At 39.3% G+C, this 18106-nt stretch overlaps 1 protein-coding gene across 1 annotated transcript in view; it reads right to left on the bottom strand.

The window, feature by feature from the left end:
• LOC116569987 (methyltransferase-like protein 9) overlaps nt 1-9300 on the bottom strand; it is a 28773-nt gene extending 19473 nt beyond the window's left edge. The window contains 2 exon segments of the mRNA XM_032306496.1: nt 106-354; nt 9241-9300. Of these exon segments, the coding sequence (XP_032162387.1) occupies nt 106-354; nt 9241-9300 (309 nt within the window).
• Between the last annotated feature and the right edge of the window lie 8806 nt (nt 9301-18106).

The raw sequence follows: 18106 nt of genomic DNA, 5'->3' as shown, positions 1-18106 counted from the left end.
TCTGATCTCATGGGCTTCTATCTGTTTATCCTTATCCTGCTTGGTTCTCTTCCCTTTTATCAGCTTAGCTTCCAGATAACTAACTCATTCTTCTGGCTTATTTACCCTAGCTGTTAGAATATCCTGTTTAGGTGGCATCTCATAGTTAGCATTTTTAAGTTTGGTCTGATTGGCTCTCATTTCTGCCCTTAGAAATTCTATATTATCACCAATGGCTTTCTCAAGTTTAGCTATTGACATCATATCCCGAAGTCTATCTCTGACATCTCGCTCATATCCATATCCATTAAGTCTGTGGCAGAGACCACGGTCTCTGGTTCTTTTCTTTTTTGGGTGCTCCTCCTCGTCGTCATTCTGAGGGATGATTGAGGGAATGCAGAATCCAAAATATCAGCTATGACTCAAGCAAGATGCACCCTAGGAAAATCTGGAGTGTTAGCAGCCACCACCAAAAAGACAAAGTCAAAATGAAACACAAGAATAACATTTATAACATTAAAAAATAGAAAAAAAAATTTTAAAGGGAGGGACAAGGGAAAGGGAGGTTGAACTCTCTCAATGTGGACAAAGTAGGGTGTTTCAATTGTTGCTGGGTGTATTTTGTTCTATTTGTTAGAGGACACTATTTCCCAAAGTTAAAGGGAAAATAAAACTTGTATATATATATAAATATATATAGGGAGAGGAGTCAAGATGGTGGAGAAGTAGCAGGCTGAGACTACTTCAGCTAGCAGGAGATCAGCTAGATAGCTTATCTAAAGATTGCAAACACCTGAAAATCCATCGGCAGATCAAAGAGAAGAAGAACAGCAATTCTGGAAACAGAAAAACAACCACTTTCTGAAAGGTAGGACTGGCGGAGAAGTGAATCCAAAGCAACGGGAAGATAGACCCCAGGGGGAGGGGCCAGCTCCCGGCAAGAGGCGGAGCAACAGAGCACAAAATCAGGACTTTTAAAAGTCTGTTCCGCTGAGGGACATCGCTCCAGAGGCTAAACCGGGGCGAAGCCCACGCGGTGTCAGCGTGGCCTCAGGTCCCGCAGGGTCACAGAAGGATCGGGGGTGTCTGAGTGTCGCAGAGCTTGCGGGTATTGGAATGGGAAAACCAGCTACAGGGGCAGAGCCGACAGTAAGCTCACAGCTCGGGGTTACCAGAACCAGCCGCAGGCTCGGTGAGCTCGGGGCACAGCCGGAGGTCAGGCAGATGGGAGTAACTGGGCGCTGTTCTCTGAGAGTGCACTGAGGAATGGGGCCCTGGGCTCTCGGCTCCTCCGGGCCGGAGACCAGGAGGCCGCCATTTGTATTCCCATCCTCCGGAACTCTACGGAAAACGCTAAGGGAACAAAAAAGCTCCTGAAAGCAAACCTGAGGGGATTACTCAGCCCGGCCCCTGGTAAGGGAGGTGCAATTCCGCCTGGGGCAAAGACACTTGAGAATCACTACACCAGGCCACTCCCCCAGAAGATCAACAAGAAATCCAGCCAAGACCAAGTTCACCTACCAAGGAGTGCAGTTTCAATACCAAGGAGAGCAGCAGAGGAGGTGAAAGCAAAGCACGAAACTCATGGCTTTCTCCCTGTGATTTTTTTAGTCTTGCAGTTAATTTAATTTTTTTCTTTTTCATTTTTTTTCTCTTCTTCTGCTAATTTTTTTTAACTTTTACCCTTTTATTTTTTAACCTTTTTTAACTAGTTTATCTAATATATATATTTTTTCTTTTTTATTCTTTTTATACTTTTCTTTATTCGTTTTCTTTTTTTTTAATTTTTTTTCTTTCTTTTTGAACCTCTTTTTATCCCCTTTCTCCCCCTTCACAATTTGGGATCTCTTCTGATTTGGTTAAAGCATATTTCCCTGGGGTTATTGCCACCCTTTTAGTATTTTACTTGCTCCTTCATATACTCTTATCTAGACAAAATGACAAGGCGGAAAAATTAACCATAAAAAAAAAGAACAAGAGGCAGTACCAAAGGCTAGGGACCTAATCAATACAGACATTGGTAATATCTCAGATCTAGAGTTCAGAATGACAATTCTCAAGGTTCTAGCCAGGCTCGAAAAAGACATGGAAGATATTAGAGAAACCCTCTCGGGAGATATAAAAGCCCTTTCTGGAGAAATAAAAGAACTAAAATCTAACCAAGTTGAAATCAAAAAAGCTATTAGTGAGGTGCAATCAAAAATGGAGGTTCTCACTGCTAGGATACATGAGGCAGAAGAAAGAATTAGCAATATAGAAGACCAAATGACAGAGAATAAAGAAGCTGAGCAAAAGAGGGACAAACAGCTACTGGACCACGAGGGGAGAATTCGAGAGATAAGTGACACCATAAGACGAAACAACATTAGGATAATTGGGATTCCAGAAGAAGAAGAAAGAGAGGGGGGAGCAGAAGGTATACTGGAGAGAATTATTGGGGAGAATTTCCCCAATATGGCAAAGGGAACAAGCATCAAAATTCAGGAGGTTCAGAGAATGCCCTTCAAAATCAATAAGAATAGGCCCACACCCCATCACCTAATAGTAAAATTTACAAGTCTCAGTGACAAAGAGAAAATCCTGAAAGCAGCCCGGGAAAAGAAGTCTGTAACATACAATGGTAAAAATATTAGATTGGCAGCTGACTTATCCACAGAGATCTGGCAGGCCAGAAAGAGCTGGCATGATATATTCAGAGCAATAAACGAGAAAAACATGCAGCCAAGAATACTATATCCTGCTAGGCTATCATTGAAAATAGAAGGAGAGATTAAAAGCTTCCAGGACAAACAAAAACTGAAAGAATTTGCAAACACCAAACCAGCTCTACAGGAAATATTGAAAGGGGTCCTCTAAGCAAAGAGAGAGCCTACAAGTGGTAGATCAGAAAGGAACAGAGACCATATACAGTAACAGTCACCTTACAGGCAATACAATGGCACTAAATTCATATCTCTCAATAGTTACCCTGAATGTTAATGGGCTAAATGCCCCAATCAAAAGACACAGGGTGGGGAGCCTGGGTGGCTCAGTGGGTTAAAGCCTCTGCCTTCAGCTCAGGTCATGATCCCAGGGTCCTGGGATTGAGCCCCACATTGGGCTCTCTGCTCAGCAGGGAGCCTGCTTCCTCCCTCTCTTTACCTGCCTCTCTGCCTACGTGTGATCTCTGTCTGTCAAAAAAAAAAAAAAAGACACAGGGTATCAGAATGGATAAAAAAACAAAACCCATCTATATGTTGCCTCCAAGAAACTCATTTTAAGCCCAAAGACACCTCCAGATTTAAAGTGAGGGGGTGGAATAGAATCTACCATGCTAATGGACATCAGAAGAAAGCAGGAGTGGCAATCTTTATATCAGATCAATTAGATTTTAAGCCAAAGACTATAATAAAAGATGAGGAAGGACACTATATCATACTCAAAGGGTCTGTCCAACAAGAAGATCTAACAATTTTAAATATCTATGCCCCAATGTGGAAGCAGCCAACTATATAAACCAATTAATAACAAAATCAAAGAAACACATCAACAATAATACAATAATAGTAGGGGACTTTAACACTCCCCTCACTGAAATGGACAGATCATCCAAGCAAAAGCTCAACAAGGAAATAAAGGCCTTAAACGACACACTGGACCAGATGGACATCACAGATATATTCAGAACATTTCATCCCAAAGCAACAGAATACACATTCTTCTCTAGTGCACATGGAACATTCTCCAGAATAGATCACATCCTCGGTCCTAAATCAGGACTCAACCAGTATCAAAAGATTGGGATCATTCCCTGCATATTTTCAGACCACAATGCTCTGAAGCGAGTACTCAACCACAAGAGGAAGTTTGGAAAGAACCCAAATACATGGAGACTAAACAGCATCCTTCTAAAGAATGAATGGGTCAACCGGGAAATTAAAGAATTGAAAAAAATTGTGGAAACAAATGATAATGAAAATACAACGGTTCAAAATCTGTGGGACACAACAAAGGCAGTCCCGAGAGGAAAATACATAGCGGTACAAGCCTTTCTCAAGAAACAGGAAAGGTCTCAGGTACACAACCTAACCCTACACCTAAAGGAGCTGGAGAAAGAACAAGAAAGAAACCCTAAGCCCAGCAGGAGAAGAAAAACCATAAAGATCAGAGCAGAAATCAATGAAATAGAAACCAGAAAAACAATAGAGCAAATCAACGAAACTAGGAGCTGGTTCTTTGAAAGAATTAATAAAATTGATAAACCCCTGGCCAGACTTATCAAAAAGAAAAGAGAAAGGACCCAAATAAATAAAATCATGAATGAAAGAGGAGAGATCACAACTAACACCAAAGAAATACAAACTATTATAAGAACATACTATGAGCAACTCTACGCCAACAAATTTGACAATCTGGAAGAAATGGATGCATTCCTAGAAACATATAAACTACCACAACTGAACCAGGAAGAAATAGAAAGCCTGAACAGACCCATAACCAGTAAGGAGATTGAAACAGTCATTGAAAATCTCCAAACAAACAAAAGCCCAGGGCCAGAAGGCTTCCTGGGGGAATTCTACCAAACATTTAAAGAAGAACTAATTCCTATGCTCCTGAAACTGTTCCAAAAAATAGAAATGGAAGAAAACTTCCAAACTCATTTTTTTAAGATTTTATTTATTTATCAAAGAGAGAAGGAGAGAGAGCGAGCACAGGCAGACAGAATGGCAGGCAGAGGCAGAGGGAGAAGCAGGCTCCCTGCTGAGCAAGGAGCCGGATGCACGACTCGATCCCAGGACGCTGGGATCATGACCTGAGCCGAAGGCAGAGGCTTTAACCGACTGAGCCACCCGGTCGCCCCCCAAACTCATTTTATGAGGCCAGCATCACCTTGATCCCAAAACCAGACAAGGATCCCATCAAAAAAGAGAGCTATAGACCAATATCCTTGATGAACACAGATGCGAAAATTCTCACCAAAATACTAGCCAATAGGATTCAACAGTACATTAAAAGGATTATTCACCACGACCAAGTGGGATTTATTCCAGGGCTGCAAGGTTGGTTCAACATCCACAAATCAGTCACTGTGATACAACACATCAATAAAAGAAAGAACAAGAACCATATGATACTCTCAATAGATGCTGAAAAAGCATTTGACAAAGTACAGCATCCCTTCCTGATCAAAACTCTTCAAAGTGTAGGGATAGAGGGCACATACCTCAATATCATCAAAGCCATCTATGAAAAACACACCACAAATATCATTCTCAGTGGAGAAAAATTAAAAGCTTTTCCGCTAAGGTCAGGAACATGGCAGGGATGTCCATTATCACCACTACTATTCAACATAGTACCTGAAGTCCTAGCCTCAGCAATCAGACAACAAAAGGAAATTAAAGGCATCCAAATCGGCAAAGAAGTCAAACTATCACTCTTAGCAGATGATATGATACTATATGTGGAAAACCCAAAAGACTCCACTCCAAAACTGCTAGAACTTGTACAGGAATTCAGTAAAGTGTCAGGATATAAAATCAATGCACAGAAATCAGCTGCATTTCTCTACACCAACAAGACAGAAGAAAGAGAAATCAAGGAGTCCATACCATTTACAATTGCACCCCACACCATAAGATACATAGGAATAAACCTAACCAACAGAATCTATACTCAGAAAACTATAAAGTACTCATGAAAGAAATTGAGGAAGACAAAAAGAAATTGAGGAAGACAAAAAGAAATGGAAAAATGTTCCATGCTCCTGGATTGGAAGAATAAATATTGTGAAAATTTCTATGCTACCTAAAGCAATCTACACATTTAATGCAATTCCTTTCAAAGTACCATCCATCTTTTTCAAAGAAATGGAACAAACAATTCTAAAATTTATATGGAACCAGAAAAGACCTCGAATAGCCAAAGGAATATTGAAAAAGAAAGCCAAAGTTGGTGGCATCACAATTCCGGACTTCAAGCTCTATTACAAAGCTGTCATCATCAAGACAGCATGGTACTGGCACAAAAACAGACACATAGATCAATGGAACAGAATAGAGAGCCCAGAAATAGACCCTCAACTCTATGGTCAACTAATCTTCGACAAAGCAGGAAAGAATGTCCAATGGAAAAAAGACAGGCTCTTCAATAAATGGTGTTGGGAAAATTGGAAAGCCACATGCAGAAACATGAAATTGGACCATTTCCTTACACCACACACAAAAATAGACTCAAAATGGATGAAGGACCTCAATGTGCGAAAGGAATCCATCAAAATCCTTGAGGAGAACATAGGCAGCAACCTTTTCGACCTCGGCCACAGCAACATCTTCCTAGGAACATCGCCAAAGGCAAGGGAAGCAAGGCCAAAAATGAACTATTGGGATTTCATCAAGATCAAAAGCTTTTGCACAGCAAAGGAAACAGTTAACAAAATCAAAAGACAACTGACAGAGTGGGAGAAGATATTTGCAAACGACATATCAGATAAAGGACTAGTGTCCAAAATCTATAAAGAACTTAGCAAACTCAACACCCAAAGAACAAATAATCCAATCAAGAAATGGGCAGAGGACATGAACAGACATTTCTGCAAAGAAGACATCCAGATGGCCAACAGACACATGAAAAAGTGCTCCATATCACTCGGCATCAGGGAAATACAAATCAAAACCACAATGAGATATCACCTCACACCAGTCAGAATGGCTAAAATCAACAAGTCAGGAAATGACAGATGCTGGCGAGGATGCGGAGAAAGGGGAACCCTCCTACACTGTTGGTGGGAATGCAAGCTGGTGCAGCCACTCTGGAAAACAGCATGGAGGTTCCTCAAAATGTTGAAAATAGAACTGCCCTATGACCCAGCAATTGCACTACTGGGTATTTACCCTAAAGATACAAACGTAGTGATCCAAAGGGGCACGTGCACCCGAATGCTTATAGCAGCAATGTCCACAATAGCCAAACTATGGAAAGAACCTAGATGTCCATCAACAGATGAATGGATCAAGAAGATGTGGTATATATACACAATGGAATACTATGCAGCCATCAAAAGAAATGAAATCTTGCCATTTGCGACAACATGGATGGAACTAGAGCTTATCATGCTTAGCGAAATAAGTCAAGACAACTATCATATGATCTCCCTGATATGAGGAAGTGGCGATGCAACATGGGGGCTAGTGGGTAGGAGAAGAATCAATGAAACAAGATGGGATTGGGAGGGAGACAAACTCTAAGTGACTCTTAATCTCACAAAACAAACTGAGGGTTGCTGGGGGAGGGGGGTTGGGAGAAGGGAGTTGAGGTTATGGACGTTGGGGAGGGTATGTGCTTTGGTGAGTGCTGTGAAGTGTGAAGTGTGGCGATTCACAGACCTGTACCCCTGGGGATAAAAATATATGTTTATAAAAAATAAAAAAATTTTTTTAAAAAGATCAGTATATAAATATATATAAAATATATATAAAGGTAATATTGAATGGGGGGAAAGTACTAAATTGAAACATATCAATAAAAAGAATATGGGTGTAAAAAAGTACAAGTTAAAAAGCTACTATGAAATATAGGTTGATATATTAAAGAGCTAGTTGAAATTAGAAAAAGGTAAAAAGAAAAAGCATAGAAACATAAGAGGAAGTAAAAAGAAAAAGAGAGTTGTATCTGAAAAATAAACAAGCCATGAGGCAACGCCTGGAACTCAGTATACTATTTTTCCCTGTGTTTCCCTGTGTTTCCCCTGTGTTGGCATTTTAGTCTTATGGGGACCATTGATTTGTTGTCCTTTTGTTCTTGCAGCCTGTCTTCTGGGGAAGGGTCTGCTGCAGCTCTTTCTCAGGCAACCCTGCTTGTGCAGAGTTTCTCATATCCTGGTTGTGGGCTGGACTCTGTGGAAACCAGTTTTTTTAGTTTTGTTCTCTGGTAGCTTTTTGCACCCCTTTAGTGGGTCAGAGCAGAAATGGCTGCACCCAAACCTCTGTCTCAGAGCAGAGGAATCACAGTCTTTTCACTAAATCCTCCAGAACACAGAGTCTCTGTTTCTGTATGTGCCACTGAAAACAGCAGCCACCTGCTGTTTGTGCCCACTGTGATTCTTTCAGGGGCCTGAGTGTGTCCCTGCCCTTTGTGCTTCTAAAACCATGAACAGCCACAGGTTTGAAAGGGCTCATGCACATACATACACACACAAATGCATTGTCAATTCCTGGGTCTTGCCTGAGCACTGCTCTAAAACCTTTTCCTGCTGCTACCACTCTTGTGACTTTTTGCCCAGTTCCTGGCTCAGGACAATGTTACACTCAGTGTTATATCGCTTTCCAGGATTCAGCTTATGGATGTTCCCACCCCCTTCTATTTATCCCCTGTATCTTCCTGCAGACTCATGATTCTGCCCTTTCTACCTCATAACGGGTGGTATTTTTCTGCTTATAGGGATCCAGATATATCTTCTTACATCTCAGACTGATTTTGTGGGTGTTCAGAATTGTTCGGTAGATAGCCAACTAAATTCAGGGAACTGGTTGAAATAGGGTCCTCTACTTCTCCACCATCTTGCCTCCTCCTCCCATAAAACAGACTCTTTAGTATAGAGAACAAATGAGGGTTGCAGGAGGGGAGGTTAGTGGGGGAGATGGGTTAAATGGGTTATGGGTTTTAAGGAGCAGACTTGTGATGAGCACTGGTGTATGAATTGATGAATCACTAAATTCTACACTTTACACATATTATGTGGAGTGAAATAAGTCAATCAGAGAAAGGCAATTATATATTTTAAATCATATGTGGAATATAAGAAACTGACAGGGTCATAGGGGAAGGGAGGAAAAATTGAATGGGAGGTCATCAAAGAGGGAGACAAACCGTGATAGATTCTTAACTATAAGAAAGAAAGTGAGGGTTGCTGGAGGGGAGGTGAGTAGGGGCTGGATGATGGGCATTAAGGAGGGAATGTGATATGATGAACACTGGGTGTTATATGCAATTAATGAATTATTGAATTCTACATCTGAAACTAATGACATACTATATGTTGGCTTCTTGACTTTTTAAAAAAATTTAAAAAAAGGAAATATGTGCTATCAGACTATCCCACCCACCAACTCTCCTATGTCTTATTTCAGCCATATTATCATCATCCTAGACAATATTTCTTCTTCATTAAAGATTTGATTCCTGACTTATAGTCTTTCTCCATCATTTATCTTGTCATCATTATTGATGATTCTAATATTCCTAAAAATAATCCAAGCAATATCCAGGTTATAGCTCCTTTACCTCTTCACTTCCAGTGTACTTGGTCTTCCAACTCACTGAAGGTACTCCTCCCATAGGCATTCTTGAAAGTAATTATCATACCATCACCAAAATCTCTTTTCAAACAGGCTTCTTTCCAATCACTACTTTTTCCTGCTTATCTTATTCCAACAAGCCTTTGAACTCACTGGCACCTTCAACTCACTGATCTTACCACCTTTGTACTACTATCCATCATTTCATTCACATTTTCACTTTCTCCTTATTTAGTTGACATTCCATGATCAGTCATTTTTATCATTTTCTTGCATATATTCTCAACTCTTTTGCTCCTCTCCCCTTCATCATACTCACCCAACATATTCCAACCTTTATTAGATCTAATTTTCTGTCTACTCAGCACTTTCACTTAAGTATATGAACATAGTTCAAGAAAAATAGTCAACCAGCTATAGGTCTCACATTAAATGTGAGACCCCTTAATGAAGTGGTCCTTCAGTTTATCCAGTATTCTTTTATTCTATTCTATTAACATTGAACAACTTCTTTACCTTCCTCACACTTTTTCATGACCTTGTTTTTTCTTGATGTAAATAAAAAGGATGGGGCTCCTGGGTGGCTCAGTGCATTAAAGCCTCTGCCTTCTGTTCAGGTCATGATCCCAGGGTCCTGGGATCGAGCCCCGCATCAAGCTTTCTGCTCACCAGGGAGCCTGCTTCCTCCTCTCTCTCTGCCTGTCTCTCTACCTACTTGTGATCTCTGTCTGTCAAACAAATAAATAAAATCTTTTTTTAAAAAAGAAAATAACCACATCTGTCTGTGCCTTATACCCTGCCTTCTTTTTTTAAAATAATGGATATGAGCTTAGCTTCTCCGTGTGTGTATTATGTCCCATCCCCTTAGGCCTGCTCAAAAACTTTCAAATGTGATTACTTTTCTATCTCCTGGATCATCACATTCCCCTTCTTTACTCTCTAATTCATATCAACATACCAACTGTTGCAATAATCTTCCATAATATCCATTAACTCCACATCACCCCACTATCTACCACTCTTTTTTGGCAAAATTCTTGAAAGGGGTATTTACATGATTTTTGCATTTGTCCTGTTGTTGTTCTCTTAAAGGCTTTTGCTTCCACCTTCCCACTAAAGCAGTTCTTGCTAAGGTAATCATTATCTCCACGTTGGTAGAACCAATGAAGTGTGCTCAGTCTTATTCTTTCCTAACTTCTTTGAAGAAACTTGACACAGAAGCAACAACTTGAAATACTTTTTTCATTAATTTTCAAGACATCAAATTTCCCTGGCTTTCTTCTTACCCTATTCATGGCTCCTCCTTATTAGACTCTATGGTTCTTCCAATCTTTAAATGTTGGAATGCTTCAGGCTTTGATCTTCATATCTTTGCTTTTGTTGAACATCGTTACATTTTCATCCTGTTATGGATTTAATGTTTGCATCTCCAAAATTCATATATTGAAGCCCTAATCCCAATGTGATGTTATTTGGAGATGGGGAACTTGGGGGTAACTGGGATTAGATGAGGTCCTGAGAATGAAGCCATGATCTGATGTTAGCACTCTTAAAAGAAGAGACAACAGAGAGCTAGCACTTTCTGTCTCTCCACGCATGTTCAAAGAGGAGGTCTTGTGAGCACATAGTAAGATAGCAGTCACTTGCAACCCAAGAGAAGAGGCAACAAATTTCTGTCAGAAATAGATTTCTATTGTTTAAGCCACCTAGTCTGTGGTATTTTGTTATGGCAGCCCAAGCAGACTAAGACACCTCCCTATGCATCTCATCAAGTTTCATGATTTTCCTTTAAGTAATGAAAAAACTTTTAATATGCTGAACATCAAAGTTACATTTCCAGCAACACACTTGTATCTCCACTTGAATATGCCCCATAGACAAATTAACTCAATTCTCTCTCCCTACCCCAAAACTCACTTTCTCCTTGTTCCTTAGTATCTCAATTAATGACACTTCCTCTGCCCCTTGAAGGATCAAAATCTTAGTATTATCATTGATGTTCTACTTTCTCTCCACATTTCACCTGTAATTTTTAGAAAATCCTACTGCCTCTGATGTAGGAAAGACATTAGGGTTCAAAGCTGATGGCCAAGAAAGAATTCTTGAGAGGTCTTTGGTGCAAAAAGGTAGCTTTATTAAAGCATGGGTACAGGACCTGTGGGCAGATAGATCTGCATTGGAGTCATGAGGAGTGGCCCATTGTATACTTTCAAGTTGGGTGGGGTTTAGGGATAGCATGAGTCTCTAGGGAATTTTGGAATGAAGATTACCAGGACCTTCAGGGAGCTACCTATTGTTGGGAAAAGATCATTTATTGCCATCTAATAAAATCTTAGTCATGAGACCCTTCAGATGTATATCAGTGGGCCACATGCTTGGGAGATGATTACCAACATGACCTTGAGAGATTTAGAGATAAAGGAAGTTTTCCAAGCAATTTTTATATGTTAAAGTAGACTTACTGGTTCCTAGGGTGAGGGAGGATTTGGCTAGGATTGCCTTTTGCCCTTAGCAAGGTATTAACATCAAGGCAGTTGAGTCCCTAGAGGAATATCACTCTGCTTGTTTCAAGGACTTGTCAAAGGGCTGTAGGTAGTAAGGAAATTTAATTTTTTTCTACATAGGTTTCCCACATCACCTCCATCTTTAAAATATACTCTAAAGAAAAATCTTGCTACCCTTTGGTCTAAGCCATAATCATAACTTGCCTGGATTATTGCAATTACCCCAAACTGAATTCCTTGAAAACAAAACAGAAGCAAGAACAATCAAACAAAAAAGCCCACTCTTGTCTCTATGTTTTTTCTCTATATAGCAGTCAGAAAAACTATTTAAAAATATAAGTCATAGAATGTCAAATGACTACCAAAGATCCCCCAATAGATTTCATCATGCATAAAATGAAACACATAGGGCACCTGGGTGGTTCAGTGGGTTAAGCCTCTGCCTTTGGCTCAGGTCATGGTCTCAGGGTCCTGGGATTGAGCCCCGCTTCAGGCTCTCTGCTCAGCAGGGAGCCTGCTTCCCTTCCTCTCTCTCTGCCTGCCTCTCTGCTTGTGATCTCTCTGTCAAATAAATAAACAAAATATTTTTTAAAAAATGAAACACATAGTCCTTACTATGCTCTACAATGCCTTACATAGCCCGGTTCCCTGCCTCCTCTCTATTCTCCCTTACCATTCTTCACCTCATGCTGGGACCTTCAGACCCTTTGCATTGGACAAGAATGGACAAGAATGATCTTGCCTCAGGGTTTCTGTATCCTTTGTTCTCTCTGCCTGGAGCTTTTCTCCCAGATATATAAGCAAATTTCTCCTCATTTAATTAAAATCTCTGTTTAAATGTTACTTACAGGGTGATGGGTATTAAAGAGGGTACCTGTGGTGATGAGCACTGGGTGTTATATGCAAATAATGAATCATTGAACACCACATCAAAAACTAATGATGTATTAAATGTTGGCTAATTGAACATAATAAAAAATAGATATTTAAAAATAAATATTTAAAATATTTAAAATAAATATTTAGAAATGAATATTCGGAAGATAAATAAATAAATAAATAAATAAATAAAACTTTAGTAAATAATACTCTAAAAAGACTTCCCTGATAACTCTTTCTAAAATAGCAGACCTTAGCATAATCTGTGCTCTTACCCAGCTTTATTTTTCTTTATAGCATTTATCACAACCTGACATGTGATATATCTATTTGTTTATTTGCTTATAGTATTTCTTCCTCACTATAATATAAGTTCCCCATGGCCAGAGGCTTTTTCTGACACTTTTACTGATGTATCTTCTGTGTATAGAGTAGTGTTTGGCACTTCAGAGGTGTTCAGTAAGTATCTGTTGATCAAATAAGTGCATTGAGTTGTAAAAAGAAAGAAGAGAGACTATTATAACTTATAACTTTTTCCAGAGAAAGAGCATTTTCTTTGAGTAATTTAAGGAATACTAATGTTGCCAGAGTAATTTTCAGATCTTTAAGTATTCAGTATTGGGAATATGAGGAAAGAAGGCAGCACAGTGCAAAAATTATGCTTCTTATTTGTTCATTCAGCAAATAGGTATTGAGTACCTACTCTGTGTTAGGCACTGTCCTAGGTATTGAAAATAAACAGTAAACAAAACATACAAAAACCCATTTACTCATGGGTGTAATATTAAGTAGGAGAATGAGGAAACAAACAAGATCAATTAGTAAGTTACATGATATGTTAAGGTATGATAGCTCAGGGGGTAAAAGAGGAAAGAAACATTACAGGTTAAACACCAAGAATTTAATAGATTCATTGTAAAGAAATTAAGGGAGAATTAATACATGAAAAATACTTTAAAATATGACTTAACTATGGTATTTAGAAATGAATATTTGGAAGGCAAAATAAAAAGTTCAAGAAAATAATTGCTATAAAGTTCAAGGTAGTTGTTAATTATGAAAGGAGTGACAGAATTGTAATAGGAAGGGGCACATGGAAGAGACTTCTGAGGTAAGTGACAGGGTTCTGTTTCTTAACTTGGAAGACTTTTACAGGGATATTCACTTTATAACGACTCATTCAGCTATACTTTTTTTTTTTTTTTTGCATGGTTTTCTGTATCTGTGTTTTATTTTACAATAAAAGATTAACCAAAAAAAAAAAAAAAAAAAGGCAATGGAAAGCAAAGAACTACTCCCAGTAAGGTCAATTATCAACAAATACTCTTGCAGTTAATTATCAACTCTAAACAAAATATAAATACAAATACTTGAAGGAAATTGAATCAGGAACTGTAGGGAGTCAACACTTGGCAGAAGAAAAAAAAGTCAATTTCCCTTTTGTTAGTGTCGCCTTTAGCTATGTGCAGTAGTTAACATTCTGATAGAAAACTAAAGTCTTACTGCCTTAAGAAACAGAAAAGAAGGCTTGAGTTTACAGTAACACATTCACTGGAACGTGAGAAAGGAGATCAAAGAAAGAAGAAAGCCAAAAAATGAAAATCCAAAATTCTGGGTGTAAAACAGAAAGAAATATAAATCTTCAGGAAGGAATAAATGATCATTGTAAATGGTAATTATGTATATAAATATAAAGGACTGCTTCCTCCTTAATTTCTTTAGAATTAAGACAACTATTTAGACAAAAACTATAAAATTGTATTTTAGGTCATTTGTAGATGTAATGTGTAAGATAACTATAGCATGAGGGGGTAGTAAATGTACCTTTATATTTCCACATTTTATGTGAAATAGTACAAAATTAATTCAAAACAGACAGGTAAAAACTAGAGATGTGAACTGAAATCCCCAGAAAAGCCTAAAAAAATGTGAACAAAAACAAAAACAAAGTATAGCTAAAAAGCCAGTAGGTAGCTCTTTTCCTTCCTGGCTGCTGGAAGCTCAGCCACCATTATGAATGACACAGCAACTATTTGGACCGGGAAGTTCCAACCAACTACTTGAGCAGAAACAAATGGTCATAACTGGTCTTCACTCCAGAAAGGCGACAGAAATCCTATAAAGACTAGCCAAAATGTATAAGACCACACCAGTCATCATCTTTGTATTTGGGTTCAGAATTCATTTTAGTGGAGGCAAGACAACAAGCTTTTGCATGATCTATGATTCCTAGGATTATGCAAAGAAAAATAAACCTAAACATAGATTTGGAAGACATGGCTTTATGAGAAGGAAAAGACCTCAAGAAAACAGTGAAAGGAACACAAGAACAGAAGGAAGAAAGTCAGGGGGCTGCAAAAGCCAATGAAGATTCTGGCAAAAAGAAATGAAGTGCCTAGCAGTGATCTAGAGATTGGACAATAGAAGGAGTAAAGACTCTGCAGTGACTCTATCTGTAGTGATTGAGCAGATTTTTCATGAGAGGACTAATAAACTAAGATCTTTAATAAAATAAAATAAAGTAAAAAGCCAGCAGGCAAATTAAATGGAATTCTAAAATATATTCAATTAATTCAAAACAAAATGGGAAAGAGGGAGATGAATAAAAAACACAGGAGTCATGGGGCACCTGGGTAGCTCAGTGGGCTAAAGCCTCTGTCTTCGGATCAGGTCGTGATCCCAGGGTCTTGGGATCGAGCCCCACATCGGGCTCTCTGCTCCATGGGGAGCCTGCTTCCTACCCTCCCTCTCTCTGCCTGCCTCTCTGCCTACTTGTGATGTCTCTCTCTTTGTCAAATAAATTTTTAAAAATCTAAAAAAAACAAAACAAAATAACACAGGAGTCAAAGTGAAACAAATAGTAGAAAGGTAGACCTGAATTCAATCATATCGATAACTACGTCAAGTGCTAACAAACCAAATACTCAGATTAAAAGGCAAAGGCTGTCAGAATGGATTAGAAAGAGAAATTCAACATGCTGTCTACATAAAGACATATAAAGATAGGTTGAACACAAATGGATGAAAAAGGTACACAAACAGTAAGAATGAAGAGGAAAATTACCCAGAGTAGGCCGAGACCTGCAAAACCCAGTAGATGGGAAGTAACTAACAATAAGCAAGAAATTACCAAAGCCCCACTGGCAGCAATTTAAGTTTTCTCCTTCAATAAACAGGCCTCCTGAATAAAACAGCTCCCCCTACCTCTGCCATCCCAGCTCCCCCAGTTTAAACCCACCTACCAGCAGTCAGCATAGCCCTTGGAACCTGGCCTCCTGCACTTCCCTATAAAAAGCTCTATAACCCTGCTGTCCGGGACCCAGAATTTTGAGTGCATGCTTGTCTGGGTCGGCTGGCATAAAATAAACCTGAGTTCTCCTGCTTCTCAGAGTGTCACCTGTTTTCTCGCTATTCTGATTATTTTTCATAACAAGAATATGACTGCAGTAGCTCTATTAATATCATATAGACTCGAGGGCAAGATATTATGAGGAATTAAAGAGAAACATTTCAAAATAATAAAAGGAAGAGAAAACAAAAATTAGGGGTACCTGGGTGGCTCAGTCAGTTAAGTGTCTGACTCTTGATTTTGGCTCAGATCATGATCTCAGGGTTGTGAGATACATCCCTAAGTTGGACTCTCTCCCTCTCTCTCTTCCTATCCCCCCACTTGAGCTCATTCTTGCTATCTCTCTCTCACTCTAATGTAAATAAATAAATCTTTAAAAAATGAAGACATACAAAAACATGTAATGAGTTAACAGATATTTAGGAAACACTGCATCTAGGTAAGAAATTATGGTGACTTGGGCCAGGTGAAGAACAGTGAAGTGGTGACAAGTGATCAAATTCTAGATATGTTTTAAAGACTGACTTGGGAAAGTCATTTAACAACTCAAAACATTGGTTATAAATCAGTAAAATGAGGATAAATTGTATCAACCTCATTGAGTCATTGTGCATATAAATGAGATTGTACTTCTAAGGTGTTTAGCATAGCACATGACTCAGAGCATGCAATTAGTACACTTAGTTTTACTATTACAATCTGGGGAAATCATTCATTCAGAAAACACTTATTGAGTCTTCCTGTGTACCAGGCGCTAAGTTAGGTGCAGAGAAAACATATTTGAATATAATGAGCTTCATCAAGGAGCTCACAACAGCATATGGATGAAATGGAAACCAAACTCTGCACTTCATTAAAGTACCAATTGGGAGCAGGTATGCCCAGCAGCAATAACAATGAGACATAAAAGCGATGACATTCATTTGTTAAAATGTCTTTCAAGAGGACACACCTGTGGGGAGCCTGGGTGGGTCAGTGGGTTAAGGCCTCTGCCTTCGGCTCAGGTCATGATCCCAGGGTCCTGGGATTGAGCCCCGCATTGGGCTCTTCGCTCAGTGGGGAGCCTCCTCTCTCTCTGCCTGCTTCTCTGCCTACTTGTGATCTCTGTCAAATAAATAAATAAATAAGAGGACACACCTGTAATTCTATGCTTTTTACCACTCCTACAACTGTATCTTTGAGCCCCTATGCAGAGTCAGATCACCTAACAATAGCTTCATGTCAAAAGAATATTGTGGAAAAGAATAAGTGATACCTGCTTCAAATTGTCAGGGTTCATCTTGTAAGTACCTGTTTTAGCCAGAGTGATTCCATCTTGAATTAAACAGTCATTTTGTTGTTTATGCAGTAAAACTTAAATTGACCTTGCCCCCCACCCCAAGGGACTTACTTAAAAGCAAGCCCAGGAAACCAGTCCCAGGTAACAAAGCCCAAATACAAGGGGGGGGGGGTGGTCAGGACAGGTGGAGATATCCAATCAGAGGGGGTGCATACTGTCTCCTTAGCTACCAAGGAGTATGGGCCCCGCATTTTGGGCACCAATTCTGACCAAGGTGATAGGCTAGTTCAAATATCTACTAGGGTAAATTGTAATTCAATTGACCACCCATGTGTGACCTAGCATGACTGTGCAACTTTCTCTGTGTGTTACAATCTCATTGGCCACTTGTGTGTGGCCAGGCCCAACCACATGGCCCTTGCCCTTTAAAATTTATTCAGTAAGGCAGGGGAGGGGAAGATGGCACTCTCTGTAAGAGGCACAGCCCTGGCCAGCCGGTTTGATTCTCCATGCTTGGCATGAAATAAAGCTTTGCTTGTATCCGTCTCACTCCTTTTTTTTTTTTTTTTTTTTTTTTTTTTTTTTTTTTTTTTAATTTATTTTTATTTCCAGCATAACAGTATTCATTATTTTTGCACCACACCCCGTGCTCCATGCAATCCGTGCCCTCTATAATACCCACCACCTGGTACCCCAACCTCCCACCCCCCGTCCCTTCAAAACCCTCAGATTGTTTTTCAGAGTCCATAGTCTCTCATGGTTCACCTTCCCTTCCAATTTTCCCCAACTCCCTTCTCCACTCTAAGTCCCCATGTCCTCCATGCTATTTGTTATGCTCCAC

Source organism: Mustela erminea, chromosome 12, assembly GCF_009829155.1.
Source record: "Mustela erminea isolate mMusErm1 chromosome 12, mMusErm1.Pri, whole genome shotgun sequence".
In the NCBI taxonomy this organism is placed as follows: domain Eukaryota; kingdom Metazoa; phylum Chordata; class Mammalia; order Carnivora; family Mustelidae; genus Mustela; species Mustela erminea.
This window is presented reverse-complemented; position numbering and strand designations above follow the sequence as displayed.